This window comes from Heterodontus francisci, chromosome 7, assembly GCF_036365525.1.
Source record: "Heterodontus francisci isolate sHetFra1 chromosome 7, sHetFra1.hap1, whole genome shotgun sequence".
Taxonomy (NCBI): domain Eukaryota; kingdom Metazoa; phylum Chordata; class Chondrichthyes; order Heterodontiformes; family Heterodontidae; genus Heterodontus; species Heterodontus francisci.
Window position 1 is genome coordinate 21,967,359 of NC_090377.1, and position 18,585 is coordinate 21,985,943.

An 18,585-nucleotide genomic window follows, 5' to 3' on the forward strand; every position below is an offset into this window, starting at 1 on the left:
GTCTATGCAAGTTTGAGTCGTCCCACCAGATTTAGACATCAAGACCAACTGCGAATTCCAGCTGTCCTGACTAGATTCAACTAAGCTGCCTTTCAGAATGCATTGTACCTCTGCTTCCACTTGGGCCTATTTGTCTGGTCCTAGACAGCAAGGATGTTGTTTTAAAGGAATGGTTCCCCCTATATCCACATTATGTGTGGCTAAGGTTGTACATCCTGGCTTATTCCTACAAACCTTTTGAAACGCTGTGCAAAGCCTGGTTAGGTCTTCATACTGTTTTGCCTCTATGTGTAAAAACATATTGTTTAAGTTTCCTAGCCATTCTGTATTCATTAATTGGATAGTTGGAGATTCAATCTGAGAATTTCCTGGACTTGCATCTGCCTCATTCTCACTATCCTTTTCCTTCTCAAAAGTCCTGATTACTTGACATACCTGTATTGGCTTATCCTCCTCCTTGTGGTAATATTGTTTGAGCATATTAATGTGACACAACCGGTTCTTCTTCTGGCAATCAGAGCTGTCAATCAAGTAATCCACCTTACCCACTCTTTTGATTAAAAACTGTGCTTTTAATGGTTTTCCCTGTAATGGTAACAACACTAATACTTCATTCCCTGGTTTTATGGTAGGTTGTGGTTTTCCCACTGTTTGACAGGAATGGCATGTCCTACAAAATTGTCTCACATTCTTTGTAAGACCTGGCCAGTAATAATGTTGGCTTATGCATGATTTGGTCTTCCAAGTTCCCCTATGTCCTGCAAAAGGAATGTTGTGTGCTAACCTTAATAATGCTTGTCAATATTTAGGTGGTACCACAATCTGTTCAGCAACTGTCCAGTCTTCGTCAGCAAGTCTATGAGGTGGTTTCCATTTCCTCCTCAAAACCCCATACAATAGCCTTCTGGAACTCCTCTTGCCTCAGCTTCTGACTGAGCCATCTGCGCTATTCGGTATATCTCTGGATCAGCTTGCTGTGCTGCAATGATAGACGATCTATTAAACATCTCATTTGGATTATCTAAATCCTCAAATAATGTTTCATGTACTTGGCTGTCTATTTGTAGTACCCCTTTTACCGCCGACAATGGATCCTGTTTAGCCATTGCTCAGGTGAATACATACACAGAAGATATTCCTGGAACATGCTCCTATAATTGTTCCGTTTCCTTAATTTCACTTGGTTCCTCTGTAATTATAGGAGAAACTGATACCTTTGATGCAGACAAATCATTTCCTAGGAGTAGATCAATTCCCTTCACTGGCAAACCATGGACAACACCTACAGTTACTATCCCCGATATTAAGTCACTCTCTAGGCGTACTTTATACAAAGGTACAGGCATATACTCCCTGCCAACTCCATTAACTAAAACTTTAGCACTCAAGGTGCTCTCTGGTGGAAACCTTATATCTTTACCCAGCAAGAGTATTTGTGTTGCTCCTGTGCCCCTGAGTATAATGATAGGCTTTCCTGCCTCACTTACAAGATATGGAGTCACTCTCCCCTCTGACAAAAATTCATCATAACTCAAAATTCACCAAAAGACTTGCAGCTTGATAGGTAAATTGGCCATTATAAATTGCCCCTAGTATAGATAGGTGGTAGGGGAATATAGGGACAGGTGGGGATGTGGTAGGAATATGGGATTAGTGTAGGTTTAGTATAAATGGGTGGTTGATGGTCGGCACAGACTTGGTGGGCCAAAGGGTCTGTTTCAGTGCTGTATCTGTAAATAAAAATTTAAAAAAAATAAATAACTCTTGGGCATTTTATTAACCTCTACACTCCTCTTAGTTTTAGTATCTGATTTCACAGCTGTTGGTAAAGCTATAGCCTGCTCTGCTATACTCTCAGTCAGAGTCTTTTCCTCTGCACTAGCTTTGCGTACCCCAACAAGTCCTAAGGGTTTACCTCACAATTTCCAGCACTCTGAACGAAGATGACCCATTTGGTTGCAATGGTAATACTTGGGCTTGCGAACCTCACTTCTGTCCTCAGCACCATTCTTTCTGACCTGAGCAGGTGATCCTGGGGCACTCCCAGCTGTTCCTTCTCATCCTTGGCTACTTGCCTTTCTTTCACTCTCCCACTTTCTATCCTTCTCGGATTTATGGGGGTGACAGACAAAATAGGTTGGCTTATTCTAAAGCGCAAAATCATCAGCAATTTCTGCTGCTTGCCTAGCTTTCAAAATTTTCAGGTTATCTATATGAGTTCTCACTACTGAACAAATGGAGTTTTTAAACTCTCCTAAGAGAAGCAATTCTCGAAGGTTCTCATATGTGGTTTCTACCTTTAATGCCATATCCAACCATCAAAATTAATTTGCTTCACCCTCTAACTGTATTTTCTAACTGAATCCAAGCCAATATCACTCATCACTCTTGGACCTACTACCTCTTTTCCCTCATAGTCCCCTTCAACATCATCATCATCTTCTTCAACTAAGTCCAGATTTTCGGCTATTATGTCAATTATCTCTGTTTTTTTGGCACCTAATTTCAATTCCAACCCCAATTTCGCTGCCAATTCTTTTAATTTGTTCTTAGTTAAAGTTATCAAGTCACTAAGGGAAACATTCTGCTTTCCCAAAAACTCTGCTATATCCCCTAATGCCATTACAATGGTATAGACTGTACTTTATTATACAAGAGACCTGGTTCTTTTAATTTCTTTGTAATTGGTGTTAGATTTAGATCCCAACAATAGAATTTCCAACTGATATAATCCCAAATGCGAGAGATTAATATGATCCCGGAAATGCCCCCAATTAATATGTTATGACCGACCACTGAAGACAAAGCTCCCAATCAAAATATATGATTCTGATTGCAGTGGGAGCAACGCACTGTCAAATCAGTCCCGCAACTCCATAGATCGCCTAACATATCACTTTAAACTTTTCAAATTAAAGAAAACCACAGCCAAATTGAACTATCTATGAACCCCCAAATGAGGCTAATCAAACCAGGTGTCTGTAGATCAACAAATTAACTGTTTAATTAGAAAAACACTACTGAGATAAAAGCAGATTAAAATAGAAATAATTAGTGTCTTTGCAGATTTACGCTCCAGCCAAAGTGGAATTTTCCAATGTGGAACAGTCCAAGGTTGCTTGAAGTCCTCACAGCCATCCAATGGGGAAAAAAAGGTTCTTCAACAGTAGGACAGTCATTAGTCTAGTTCTGGTTGAGGTGATGCTCTTTTTCCAGTGATTAATTCAGCAATCAACAACTTCCAGACACTTTTCAATGAATCAATTTGGTTTTAGAATTGTTTTGAGGGGTGAAAAAGTGATCAGTCTAAAATTCACCTTCTTTCAGTTTAAATTATCAGAGAACTCTGTTAGACTGCTAGACCAGCATGAACCTGTGTGGCAGAACAGTTTGTTTCAACTGAAAAGCCAGTTCAAAACATAATTGCAACATTGTGTATCTCAGTCTTCAGTCTCTGAATGGCTGTTGCCAGGTAACCAGGATGCATTCTTTGAAGCTGGTTGGTTCCCTCTCCATATGGTTGTATCCCACAGCAGCCAGAATGCAACTTCTCGTTAACTCCTTAGGCTTGCTGGTTCTTAAAGCAGTACTGATCCTTTTACAGCCTTAAAAGCACACCGCATACTTCCCGGAAAAGAAAAAAAAACTGCAGGATCATAACAGTACCATTTCACCATGCCATCATATGGCTCACTATTGTAGATCTGACATCTGACAGGATGGGAATAGAGGGATACGGACCCCGGAAGTGCAGAAGGTTTTAGTTTAGGCAGCCATCAAGATCGGCTCAGGCTTGGAGGGCCGAATGGCCTGTTCCTGTGCTGTACTGTTCTTTGTTCTTGTTATTACGCCTTTGGCTCCTTCCATTTCTCACAGGAACTGTATGCTCCACAACTAAAATGGGCCATGGTGCACAATTTACTTTGGTTAAGTCGTGATTTGGTCAATTGAATGGTAGTTTTATATGTATTTTCCAACTGGTCACACATCTCTGTGTTATTTTTAATGTGCTCAAGGTTCTAGAAAGCCCACGGTGTAAATTTGGGTATTCCAGTGAATATGATAAATAAAAAGGCCAACAAATTTAATTCCCATTTTATACAGTGTCTATGCACTAAGAGTAAATCCATGTCTTTATTTTTGAACATTATAATAGCAATTTTACGTTTATAGTACCAATAAGACTGAGAGTATTTTTTTTTGTTCTCACTGTATTAAAGATGAAGTTAACTGTCAATACATTCCAAAGAAATTTATTAAAGATCATTTATTCAAACTTTCTGACAGAAAATACATACGTGTGCTGAAACACAGTAGGAAAAAAGTAACTAAAAGTGTTAATAATTGCAGAATGACTGTTCTAAACTATCTATTAAAATAATGGTATTGTAGGATATTTTTTTCATTCTCTCTTGGGATGTGGGTAGCATTTATTGCCCATCCCTAATTGCCCTTGAGAAGGTGGTGGTGAGCCGCCTTCTTGAAACTCTGTGGTCCTTGTGATGTAGGTGCAACCACAGTGCTGTTTGGGGTGAGACAAAGCAGCTACGCTGACACAATAATTAAGGCATATTTTATGGTTGGGCAGCAAGAGATTTACTTAGGAACTATCCCTGCTGGACCTGACTTCAGAATGTTCAGTGCCAAAATATCCCTCACCTTAAGCACAACAATCAGTAGAAAATATACATGTTGATTTTTAGGATGTATTGAGGATTTGGGAACTGATTTCCAGTCAGCTTAGCTATAGCTAGAGTTTCAAACTTCAAACCAGTTGAAATAGCTGCCACATTTGATTTTTCTAATTTGCCTCCAGTGGTTGCTGAAGATGATATCGCCTAATTATAATACTAGATAGGTTTTTGTGCGTCAGTGCAGCACATCAAAGAAAAAGACCATTTCAAACTCAGAGAATCGCAATTCCTACTGGATTAGTAACCATGTCGAATAGTGTGCCCCTGAATACTCTACTGAAAGCCAACATGGAGCTCCTCATTATACCTAATTGTAAACTGGGCAGCAGCAAATAACTTCTTGGCTCTCAAATCTTTAGCAAGCCTGTCATATGTTTGCTTAATAAACTACTCCCCAGTTGTCAGTCGCCGATGCTATTATTCAAAGAAAAGATGAATTTTTGTTTCTGTTTCTTGTTCTCATTGTCATATCTTGTTGTACACTTCAGTTTTAGGTCCACCTACACTATATCCAATTGCCAGAGAAAAGACGTGAACATTGAAAGAGCTCTGCCAAGAGCTTGACAATTATCTTTGTGTGTGTGGAAACACTGTGCATTGGGCCGGGACTCACAAGTGATTATATTTCCCTTATCAGTCTGTGCAATACCATCCAGGATGCGTACATTGGTGAAACCTGTAATCCCCTTACCCCAAACCACACCTACTGCTCTCCAGTGAAAGGCTTGTTTTCTTTATTCCCATTTGCAAAGTGTTGTGGGTCATCTCTTTGCATTAAAGGAAACATATAAATGCAAAGTGGTCTTTTTATGTTTACTACTGTCAAATCGTTGTGTATTGTAATCACTTCAAGTTGCATTTGGCTTCCTGGGTGAATCCAATCGTCACCTTACTGGCCTTTGTCATATATTTTCCTAACTTTAATTGTAAAAATCCTTTCCTCAGGCACTGTCCTCACCTCCCTTTCAAAGAACAAAGAACAAAGAAAATTACAGCACAGGAACAAGCCCTTCGGCCCTCCAAGCCTGCGCCGATCCAGATCCTCTATCTAAACATGTCGCCTATTTTCTAAGGGTCTGTATCTCTTTGCTTCCTGCCCATTCATGTATCTGTCTAGATACATCTTAAAAGACACGATCGTGCCCGCGTCTACCACCTCCGCTGGCAACGCATTCCAGGCACCCACCACCCTCTGCGTAAAGAACTTTCCACGCATATCGCCCCTAAACTTTTCCCCTCTCACTTTGAACTCGTGACCCCTAGTAATTGAATCCCCCACTCTGGGAAAAAGCTTCTTGCTTTTGTTATAATCCCTTCCTCAACAAAAATCCCTTCATCTCCTTTGTCCTCACAAATTACCACTCCAGCTCCATGCTCCCTTTCCTCTCCAAAGTCCCTAAATGCTTTCCAGATCCACGTCCATCTCCCCCACACCTCCATGTTTAAATCCCTCCAATCAGGTTCACACCTCCCACAACATCAAAATCCCTTAACCAAAGTCACAAACAACATTCTCTATGACTATAACCATCGTGCATTTTAAAGTAAATTTCACTTTTAACACACAATAAGCAAATTATGCTAACAGGAGACTTTTCCTGCAATATATACTGAGATAATGCACAAATTAAAAGAAATATATTTGTAAAAATATATCAATTAAGATAAAGAAAAAACTTGGAATTCTAGATAATGGCAACAAAAAAGCAGAAAATGCTCAAAATACAATGCAGATCTGAACCAGCAGATATGTTAACTTTCTGGGTGGGATCTCAATGTCAGAAAGGAGCAATGGTAAACACTTAAAAAATTATTTTCCCTTTTCTGTTTCCTTTTCTATTTTCTGACAACCCTGTGCATGATCACATTCTATGCAAGTATTGCAATTTGTGAAAATTGGTCTGCATTCTGCACTACCTCTGGGCCTCAAAGCATATCTGGGCCTCTGTTGCCCTGGGCACTCCTTGCAACCTGGGAAATGGCTCTGATCACACCTCCCTTCCCTCGCACCCCCTCAACCCCGGGGCCTATGGATTTTATCTGGCAATGGATAGCCAGATGCCTCTTTCCATCCATTTCTGGTGGGGAGCTGGCTGGATGTAAATGGGGCCTAAGAAGTAAAATTGCTCAGGCCTCAACTTGATGGCGTCGGGCTGGTTTTTATGCTCGGCTCTTCCCAGTCCCGTACTATCCGGAACCCACTCCCATTTGAAATCCCATCCCACAGAATCAGTCAAAACGCTGATTTATTCAAAATAATTTCAACCCAAATGCAAATTCCTTTTAGATGTTATAGCCACAAAACTGTAAGTAATGTGAATCCATTGATTTGAATTATTAGTTATTCTAATGAAAGTTTGCTTTTAAGGTGAATTAACATAAATCAGTTATGTTTTATAACTATAGACTCTTGCAGTAAAGCTGATAAAGATTCTGACTTAATTTTCACTGACCTTCATTATAAAACACATCTCATCTTGTGTTGGTTGATGCAATGACTATCGTTCAATTAACTTTTAATAAGATTGTCTTCAGGACAGTTCATTTAAGTCTTTGCAGCATTGAATTACAAAGCATCAGCATTCATCATTTCAATTCTGCTTACCAAGATGATATCAACATTTGAGAAATGCACTTTTAAAACAGAATCCTTCGCATTGTTAGCTCGTACTTACTGTATGAACAGCCATAAACTTCAACTCTCATTCCTATTCTACCATGTGGATTCCACTCAAGGGGAACGAAACGAAGGAGTCTCGCTTTTATAGAATGCTGTAATTTGTGTCGCACAACACCATCTGCATTGGAGTTCCCTGTGAAAGCCTATGGAGGGAAAATAAAAATAAAAAGAAATCAGACAGGATTTGATTTGAGTGGAACACGATCTGTCTTCAATTATAATATTTGAAATGAAACTTGAATTCACCTACAAAAGGGGATATCTAAAATGCAGCACATCAATCAAGTCCTGGCAATTAGGTTATTAAAGCACCAGTTGCTTAATCCTCTATGCATCCAGATGTCTTAGTTACTGGTCTGTCATGTGTGAATTAGTAAAATTGAAGTCAATGGGAATCAGGGGAAACTTTCCACTGGTTGAAGTCATACCGAGCACAAAGGACAATGGCTTTGGTTGTTGAAGGCCAAACATCTCAGCCCCAGGACATCACTGCAGGAGTTCCTCAGGCCGTGTCCTAGGTCCAACCATCTTCAGCTGCTTCATCGATGACTTTCACTCCATCATAGAGTCAGAGGTGGGGAAGCTCGCTGATGATTACACGGTGTTCAGTTCCACTCGCAACTTCTCAGATACTAAAACAGCCCTGTGCCCGCATGCAGCAAGACCTGGACAACATTCAGACTTGGGCTGATAAGTAGCAAGTAGCATTCATGCATACAAATGCTAGGCAATGGCCATCTCCAGCAAGAGACAGTCTAACCATCTCCCCTTGACATTCAATAGCAATACCATCACCAAATCCCCCACCATCAACATCCTGGGGGGTCACCATTGACTCAAAACTTAATTGGGCCAGTCACATAATTACTGTGGTTACAAGAGCAGGTCAGAGGCTGGGAATTCTGTGGTGAGTAAGTCACCTCCTGACTCTCCAAAGCCTTTCCACTGTATGTCTACAAGGCACAAGCGAAGAGTGTGATGGAATATTCTCCTGTTGCCAGATGACTGCAAATCCAAAAGCACTCAAGAAACTCGACACCATCCAGGACAAAGCAGCCTGCATAACTGGCACCCCATCCACCACCTTTAACATTCACCCCTTCAAAATCCTGGAACTCCCTACCTAATAGCACGAGGGGTGCACCTGCACTACACAGACTGTAGCAGCAGATGAAGGTGGCTCACCACCATCTCGTCAAGGGCATTTAGAGATGGGCAATAAATACTCTCCTTATCATGATACCCACATCCCTTGAAGGAATAAAAAAAAAGATGTGTGCCTGAATGATTAGAAGAGGCTATTTTAGCATTGTTATCTCATTAGTGAACAAAGCCTAAATATTACATGAAGTTCTGTTAGTATCAGCTGTTTGAGATACTTGCAAATTAATGCAAACATGGATTTAAACTTCGAATATGGCTCTTGAATCTGCATGGTCCACACCAATGTGGCCCATTAAGGCAAAACATTTGGACACGTCTACCATAGATTATTGCCGAATAATAAAAGATGATATAAAAGCAGTGCTCAAGAATGCTTTTTTCATCTTTTTCCAATTTTGCTTTTGAAGGGAAATATGTACCCTTGTTGATACTTTGTCCATTATCTATGCAAAGTTTCAGTAGTAACTGCATCTTTTAATGAGTAATCCAGGCTGGATTAGCTCAAAAGAGAGGCCTCCTGAGATCAATTTGCAACATCAAAGAATAAATAATGTACAACGCTGAGCTTTGCAGAGTTATGGTTCCCTGGTTCAATCCTGGTCAGTGCTGAATGAGTTGATTGCACTAATGGAGCACTTACAGTTAACCTCAGGTGTAGAGGAGGAAGAATAGTCAGAAGGTAGGGTGCGGGGTGGGAGGGTGAAATTTGTCTACGCCAGCAACAAGCTGGCAGCTAATTGGCGGTCGATTTTTCACTGTGACATTGAACGATCCTTCCTTGAACTTCAGCAGTGAAAAATCAGCTGGCGTAGACCAATTTCACCCCCGGGGTTTCTTGGCCTAGAAACTGGTTCGTGTTTCAGTGCTGAGTTAAGGGTGGAGAAATTCAGTCAAGATGCCTGCTGCTGACCAACATCAGCTGATTCCTGCTGCAAAGTACATAAGACAGGCATTCAAGTGAGAACAGCACTGTGCTCAGCTGTGATAGCCTCCAACATTACATATAAAAGAAAGACCAGCATTTATATAGCGCCTCTCATAGCCTGAAGACGTCTCAAAGTGCTTTACAGTTCATGGCGCACTTTGGAAGTGTAGTTACGATTGCAATGTAGGAATACTTTACATATTCTTATAATGCTCATGCTCTAGGCTCACATCTAGAATAACCATTGGCGGAAAGTATCAGACAATGGATGGTGCTTGTTGAAATGTATTCCAGTAGGAATCACTGTCTGGAGAAAATTAGGAAAAAGGAAGCGAGGCACATTTGGGCAGGATTTTGTTTTATTCATTTTATTCATTGGCCAGCATTTATTGCCCAATCCTAATTGCACTTGAGAAGTGGTGGTGAACCATCTTCTTGAATATAAGTGGCTTGCTAGGCTATTTCAAAGGGCAGTTAAGCATCAACAACATTGCTGTGAGTTTGGAGTCACATACAGGGCTGAAGGCGGCTAGCCTCAAAAACGGCTCAGCACATGCACGAGATGTGTGTCGCGGAGCCGCCATGACATTTAGCGCGGCTGCTTATTTACATGGAGGGGGAGGAACACCCGCCCACGATGAAGTATAGGGGGCGGGTGCTCCATCCCTGGCAACGGTGTCTGGCGCCACCGCGCAATCCCTGGCGCAATTTTTAAAGGGCTTCAAGCCCATCAGGTCCATTCAAATTTTTAAAGATGCAGGTGTGTAAAAAATAAATTTGAAACTTTATTAGCATTTTCAATCCCCTCTTCCACCCCCCCCCAATGACTAATCAATTTATTAATTGCCCTCTCCCCCAAAGAAATTAAACTCTCAATCTCTACCTTCCCCCCCCCCGAACTTTCTTCACTTTAACCTTTAACCCCTTCCCACCATCCCCTCCATCAATCGCTTCAGGTTTTGCAGTTCCACATCCCAGCCCTGAAAACTTAACTCCTCCCCCCTCCCCACCACTGTTCTGCCTCGGATCTCCGAATGGAACCGACTGGAATATTGCAGCAGGGCGGCAGTCACGATAACATAGGTGTTTATTCAGGTCATTTAAATGAATTAGCATATTTTAATTAGGTTCCCGTCGCCGAGTGGTGGGTGTGCCACCACGAGGCCTTCCCGGCGTCGAGGCCAATTGTGGGCCTCTCCCGGAGAAATTTTCTGGGCCCCCCCCGCCATGACCCCCGACGTCGGGAGGCTGGTAAAATCCAGCCCATAAGTCAGACCAGCAGATTTTCCTCCCTCAAGGGCATTAGTGAATCAGATGAGTTTTTACAACAATCTGGGAGTTTCATGTACCATAACTGATAATAAACATTTTTTATTCCTGATTATTTTTTTAGTTAATTCAAATTAAATTCCTCACCTCCTGTGGTGGGGTTTGAACACATATCTCCAAATCACTAATCCAGGCCTCGGAATTACTAGCCCAATAATGTGGCCAACTAGCTACCTAATCCCTGTATCTTGCTTCTGGAACTTTATATGGTTTCAATTTCATGGCATTTTTTTGGAAGTTGCTGGTCATTTATTTACATACATCGAGAAAGCTCATTGAGAAAGAACATATAAAATATTTTGTTTTTTTAAACAATGTTAAGCAGATCAGAACTACTTTAAGTATTTGCATTGCTGGAACAGCTAGCAAAAATGAATTCAATATCAAGTGCACCACTATTTGATTATCTATAGTTGGACAATTTTCCAGTCACACAGAACTGGAATACATCAGATCAAAGCATATAAAAGGAATGCAGAGGAAAAGAGAAAATCTGTGACTATTGAACTGGAAACAAAGATTTACAAAAGGGTCTGAAATCATAGAGTCATAGAGTTATACAGCACAGAAACAGGCCCTTCGGCCCATTGTGTCCATGCCATCAAGCACCTAACGATTCTAATCCATTTTCCAGCACTTGGCCCGAAGCCTTGTATGCTATGGTGTTTCAAGTGCTATCTAAATACTTCTTAAATGTTATGAGGGTTCCTGCCTCCACCACCTCTTCAGGCAGTGCGTTCCAGATTCCAACCACCCTCTGGGTGAAAAAATTTTCCTCAAATCCCCTCTAACCCTCCTGCCCCTTACCTTAAATCTATGCCCCCTGGTTATTGACCCCTCCGCTAAGGGAAAAAGTTTCTTCCTATCTAACCTATCAATGCTCATCATAATCTTGTATACCTCAAACATGTCCCCCCTCAGCCTTCTCTGCTCTAAGGAAACCAACCCTAGCCTTTTCAGTCTCTCTTCATAGCTGAACTGCTCCAGCCTAGGCAACATCCTCGTGAATCTCCTCTGCACCTTCTCCAGTGCAATCACATCCTTCCTATAGTGTGATGCCAAGAACTGGACACAGTACTCCAGCTGTGGCCTAACTGGTATTTTATACAGCTCCATCATAACCTCCCTGCTCTTATATTCTGTTCCTCTGTTGATAAATGCAAGTATCCCATATGTCTTCCCAACCACCTTATCCACATGTGCTGCTGGCTTCAGTGATCTATGGACAAGTACACCAAGGTCTCTCTGACACTCTGTACTTCCTATGGTCCTACCATCCATTGTATATTCCCTTGCCTTGTTAGTCCTCACAAAATGCATCACCTCATACTTCTCAGGATTAAATTCCATTTGTCACTGCTCCGCCCATCTTACCCGCCCATCTATATCATCCTGTAATCTAAGACATTCCTCCTCACTATTTATGACACCACCAATTTTCATGTCATCTATGAACTTACTGATCATACCTCCTACATTCATGTCTAAATAATTAATGTACACTACAAACAGCAAGGGTCGCAGCACCGATCCCTACGGTACACCATAGGCTTCCGCTCACAAAAACAACCCTTGACCATCACCCGCTGCCTCCTACCACTAAGCCAATTTTGGATCCAATTTGCCAAATTACCCTGGATCCCATGGGCTCTTACCTTCTTAACCAATCTCCCATGCGGTACCTTATCAAAAGCTTTACTGAAGTCCATGTGGACTACATCAACTGCTTTACCCTCATCTACACATGTAGTCACCGCCTAGAAAAATTAAATCAAGTTAGTTAGACACGATCACCCCCTGACAAAGCCATGCTGACAATCCCTGATTAATCCCTGCCTCTTCAAGTGGAGATTAATCCTGTCCCTCAAAATTTTTTCCAATATTTTCCCAACCACTGATGCTAGACTCATTGGCCTGTAATTACCTGTTTTATCCCTGCTACCCTTCTTCAATAATGGTGCCACATTCGCAGTCCTCCAGTCCTCTGGTACCTCTCCTGTGGCCAGAGAGGATTTGATAATTTGTGTCAGAGTCCCTGCTATCTCCTCCCTTGCCTCACATAACAGCCTGGGATACATCTCATCTGGGCCTGGGGATTTATCCACTTTTAAGCCTGCTAAAACAGCTAATACTTCCTCCCTTTCAATGCTAATATGTTCAAGTATATCACAACCCCCCTCCCTGATCTCTACACCTACATCGTCCTTCTCCATAGTGAATACAGATGCAAAATAATCATTTAAAACCTCACCTTTGTCTTCCGGCTCCACACACAGATTGCCACTTTGGTCCCTAATGGACCTCACTCTTTCCCTGGTTATCTTCTTGCCCTTAATATACTTATAAAACATCTTAGCATTTTCCTTTATCTTGCCCGGCAGTGTTTTTTCATGACCCCTCTTCGCTCTCCTAATTACTTTTTTTAGTACCCCCCCCCCCACACTTTCTATACTCCTTTAGTGCCTCCGCTGTTTTCAGCGCTCCGAATCTGCCATAAGCCTCCTTTTTTTCCCCTGATCCAATCCTCTATATCCCTTGACATCCAGGTTTCCCTGGACTTGTTGGTCCTACCCTTCACCTTAACGAGTACATTTTGGCTCTGAACCCTCAGTATTTCCTCTTTGAATGACTCCCACTGGTCTGATGTAGACTTTCCTACAAGTAGCTGCTCCCAGTCCACTCTGGCCAGATCCTGTTTTATCATATTGAAATCGGCCTTCCCCCAATTCAGTACCTTTATTCCTCGTCCGTCTTTCTCCTTTTCCATAACTTCCTTCCATCTTACAGAGTTATGGTCACTATCCCCGAAATGCTCCCCCACTGACACTTCTACCACTTGTCCAGCTTCATTCCCTAGGATTAGGTCCAGTACTGCTCCGTCTCTTGTTGGACTTTCTACATACTGGCTCAAAAAGCTCTCCTGTATGCATTTTAAGAATCCGCCTCCTTTAAGTATTTTACACTAAGACTACCCAGTTGATATTAGGTAAGTTGAAATCCCCTACTATTATTACCCTATTATTTTTACACCTCTCTGAGATTTTCCTACATATCTGCTCCTCTATCTCTCCCTGACTGTTTGGAGGCTGATAGTACACTCCCAGCCAAGTGATTGCCCCCTTTTTGTTTTTTTGTGAACTATTTCTACACAGAAAACACGGCGCTGAATTTTACCGTGACGGCAGGGGTCCCGGAGACGTGCTAGAAGGCAGGTGTCGATCCCGCCTCTGCCCTGTTTCTGACCCCTAGCCGAATTCCATGGCCAATCAGAGGGAGTGGTGGCCACTGCCAGTACTACAGGAGGCCCAGGATCAGGACCAGTGCTGGAGCCCCGGACCTCAGGTAAGTATGCCGTGTTTGCGGGGTGAGTCCAGCAGGTCCTGGTGAGGGGGGAGGGGCGGTTTGCGAGGAGTGAGGGTGGTCATTGAGGTTGGGGGGGTTTATTTGTGGAAGGGCTGCCTTTGCAGCCAGGGGCCTTCTGTGGGCCACAGAATGCAGGGAGGCTGCCTTGTATTTCTGGGTGGCCTCCTCATGTGGTCACTTAAGGGCCTCAATTGGCCTCTGGGAGGGAAGACTATCCTTGGCCTTCCCTGCCCTGGACTAAATTCCAAGGCATGGAGAAGGCAATGGGCACTCCACCCTCCCACATTCCCCTGCAATTTTATGGGGCCCCCGCCTCCGTTCCTGTCCCGAGGAGGCCCATAAAATTCAGCCCACTGTTTCATGAGGAAGTTACCAATTTATTTAATATTTTTATATTTTAGTTGTCCCCAATTCAACCTCTCCCCTCAGCCTAACCATCTAGTCATATAATCTTCTAGAGCTTGAATTAGCTGCTACAGATTGGACATTAAGAGGTAGAATTTCCTGTGTACCTGTGCCCAGGGATGCATGTAAATGGGGTGTGAAGCAAATACATGGCATAAAAGATTGAGGAAACCTAACTGCAAGTCTGCTATGTACGTTATTATGCAATGTGCAAGTTTATTTTATGCCCATTAATCAATTCCTGCCCCAACGCATCTTGGCTCATTCTAATGGCAAGATCCTCAGACTAAAGAGTGTACACGCAAATTTCCTGCAATTAGGCTGGTCCAAAAGAAGCATGCAAAATTAAACCCTGATTTTCAGGCACAGACGGAAATATAAGCTATTTCTGTGGTGTATTATTGCTATATTCTGGGCAATTCAAAAAAAAATTATCCTCACTGCGACCTGCACTATGTTTTCAGTTTCCTTGACTGCATCGGTGTGAGTCACATTAACAACTAAAAAGCTTTTACATTGCAGTTTCTTAACCGTTCACGGTCCTTCCTGCCATGGACTTACTTGGGGTGGAGGCAGGAAAGTGGCGAGAAGCCCCACCCCCTCTCCCCCCAGCCCGCCTCCAAACTCGCTGCAGGGTAGAGAATAAAATCCACCCCACACCACCCCCCAACAGAGTATGAAGTCAGTGCTTTCCTCCAGTTCCAACTGTTTACAATTATTTCTTCAGAATATTAGAAAAATACATGCTTCATCCCACAATTGTACCTCAGTTTATGTGTTAGATACCAATGGCATTCAAAGGAGTAAGATTATCTCCAAACATCACTTAGCCAAGGTACAAAATATATACTTCACCAATCATTACAAAGATACATCAACTTTTTTTAGCAACATTCAATCAAGGGAAGGTTTATTAACATTGCTGATCTTACTTTTGGATTCTTTCCAATTATAAAACCAGAACTTCAATGGGCTGAATGGTCTCCTTCTCTGCTGCAGTGACTCTATGACTCTGGCCGGAATTTTACGCCTGCCCCCCAAAGCGTGGGAAGGAGGCGGGCGGGGGCATAAAATGGAGTGGGAGGCTCGGGGGGGGGGCCCTTCCTGACCCACTCTCGCATTGGCCACCACTTTATGCAGGGCAGCGGCGAAAAATGGCCCACCCGTGGAGGGTGCCTGATCAGGCAGGCCCCTCCCCCAGGCCGGCAGAAGGCTGCCTTCTTTGTATAGGCGGCTTTTCTCGGGCATGGGCCGCCCACCTGTCAACGGTAAAATCCGTGTGGGGGCGGGCGGAGGTCCTTAAATGGCCAGTTAAGGGCCTTGATTGGCCTGGGGCAGGCAGGCCGTTTCTTGCCACCACCACACCGTGTAAAATGGTGGCGGAGGCGGGAGTGGGTCAGAAGGATTCCCAAGCCTCCCACTCCATTTTACACCCCCACCACCAGCCCGCTCTTTGTGGGGGGGGGGGGTGGGGGGGGGGCGTGGTGTAAAAGTCTGGCCTATGACTTAAGGGGTGAAAATCAGAGGTCAGTGGCACCAGTGCACAAGACAATCAAATTAATGTCTGGACATGGACATCAAAGCAGTGTGGTGGATCAGGCACTTATTGTAGAAACCACCTGATTTATATCTATTCTTACAGATGAGTCATTAAACCAAGGCCCAGTATCTGCCCACTCTGCTGGACAGTATAGATCCCATGGCACCATTTCAAAGAAGAGCAGATGAGTTCTCCCTGGTGTTCTGGCCAATATTTGCCCCTCAACCAACAGTCACTAAAATAGTTTATCTGGTCATTAACACATAGCTGTTTGTGGGACCTTGCCATGCACAAATTGGGTGCCACATTTCCTACATTACAACAGTAATTACACTTCAAAAGTACTTCATTAGCTGTAACGCATGTTGGGACGTCTTGAGATCATGAAATGTGTGATATAAATGCAAATATTCCTGTACTTTTTGAAATGAAAATAGGACTGCCATAATGAACGACTGATCTGCAACCTTAGTTTTACACCTGGGCAGCAAATTGAAAATCTACCCCAATGGGCATTTATTTTCCAACTTTATACCTGCCTTTTTACCTTTTCTAATTGCTCTCTCTTTCTGGTCACTGGGCAACAGATTGTCATTTTGGAGCACGGGCACTGGGAAAGATTGCTGTGTGGTTCGAAAAGGCAAAGAAAAAATATAATTATTATAGGGGTTTATCACTTCTCGGAAATGTCTCAAAGCACTTCAAAATGAATTACTTTGGAATGCAATGGCTTCTACAGGAGCTGCTTTGTGCAGGAATGATGATTGCTGTTTCCAGGTTTCCAGGACAATATCAGCTTTCTCTCTGCCTACCTCTCCTTCCAAAATGAGTAGATGCTTCTATAATAGATCACATTCAGTGGCCCATTCACAAGCCAATATAACTGGATTCAAGTACAGGTAATGGGAAGCCGAATTCTTATTAAGAAGCAACATTCTCTCCATCCCCCACCCACCCCATCTCGTCCCCATTGAAATGTTCACTTTACGCTGTTATCTTCATCTCTATATGCCACAGAAAACAACCACTGTGATGCATGAAATATCAAGTTGCTTAATTTTGTTTCTGTTTATTTATGCTACTCATCTGCTCATATTAAATGGCAGGGCTATTTTTAATTGCTTATTCTTCAGAAAAGCATTGGTGCACCAGTGTAAACAAAATAACATGGCTTGCAAAGAGTGCCGTAATCATAACTGGAAAAGTTACAAAGTATCAATGAACAAAAATAATTTGTTCCTGCAGGTAACACAATACTGAACAAAAATTTTTACTTCCAGTAGATTTATATTGCACCTAATTAGGGTGTTGTGATTCATTCATTGTGATATATAACTATTATCAAGAAAGTGTTTGCAAGGACTACTATTTAAATTGTATTTAATGTGTTCAGCTATTAATAAGATATTAAATGTCATGTATAAACAATTTATCTATGATTTATGTCGAACTTAGGTTATGATAATATTAAATGTATTCATCATAGAACAAATGCATGAATAATTTTTTTAATTCTGAATATAAGGCACTAATAGTTTATACCAGCCAAAGCTGGTCATTTTTCTTTTAATTCTTTATATTTGAGCTTCATTTAAAGCAACTCCAAAACTATTGCCCTTAAATTGTATGCAATTCTATGAGATACTTGCAAAATTGATTCCATGCTGGTCTAAAATCATTCAATTTTCATTTTGTAAATAAAAAATCACAATGCGATTGACAAGTAGCTCGTCAATTTACTTACTGCAGTTTGAGTAGCCTCAAGAAAACGAACATCATGGGGCAGGACATCAGAAATGCTCCATCTATCAATATCGGCGACCACGCTCTGGAAGTGGTTCAAGAGTTCACCTACCTAGGCTCAACTATCACCAGTAACCTGTCTCTCGATGCAGAAATCAACAAGCGCATGGGAAAGGCTTCCACTGCTATGTCCAGACTGGCCAAGAGAGTGAGGGAAAATGGCGCACTGACACGGAACACAAAAGTCCGAGTGTATCAGGCCTGTGTCCTCAGTACCTTGCTCTATGGCAGCGAGGCCTGGACAACGTATGTCAGCCAAGATCGACATTTCAATTCATTCCATCTTCGCTGCCTCCGGAGAATACTTGGCATCAGGTGGCAGGACCGTATCTCCAACGCAGAAGTCCTCGAGGCGGCCAACATCCCCAGCTTATACACACTACTGAGTCAGCGGCGCTTGAGATGGCTTGGCCATGTGAGCCGCATGGAAGATGGCAGGATCCCCAAAGACACATTGTACAGCGAGCTCGGTACTGGTATCAGACCCACCGGCCGTCCATGTCTCCGCTTTAAAGACGTCTGCAAACGCGACATGAAATCCTGTGACATTGATCACACGTCGTGGGAGTCAGTTGCCAGCATTCGCCAGAGCTGGCGGGCAGCCATAAAGACGGGGTTAAAGTGTGGCAAATCGAAGAGACTTAGTAGTTGGCAGGAAAAAAGACAGAGGCGCAAGGGGAGA

General features: G+C 42.5%; 1 protein-coding gene across 1 annotated transcript in view; it reads right to left on the minus strand.

Annotated features, from left to right (window-relative positions):
* The window catches only part of LOC137371883 (contactin-associated protein-like 5), a gene marked incomplete at its 5' end in the record, with an annotated part of 700,863 nt that overhangs the window by 531,214 nt on the left and 151,064 nt on the right, over positions 1-18,585 (minus strand). The window contains one exon of the mRNA XM_068034867.1: positions 7,370-7,517. Within this exon, the coding sequence (XP_067890968.1) occupies positions 7,370-7,517 (148 nt within the window). The remainder of the gene's footprint in view (positions 1-7,369; positions 7,518-18,585) is intronic.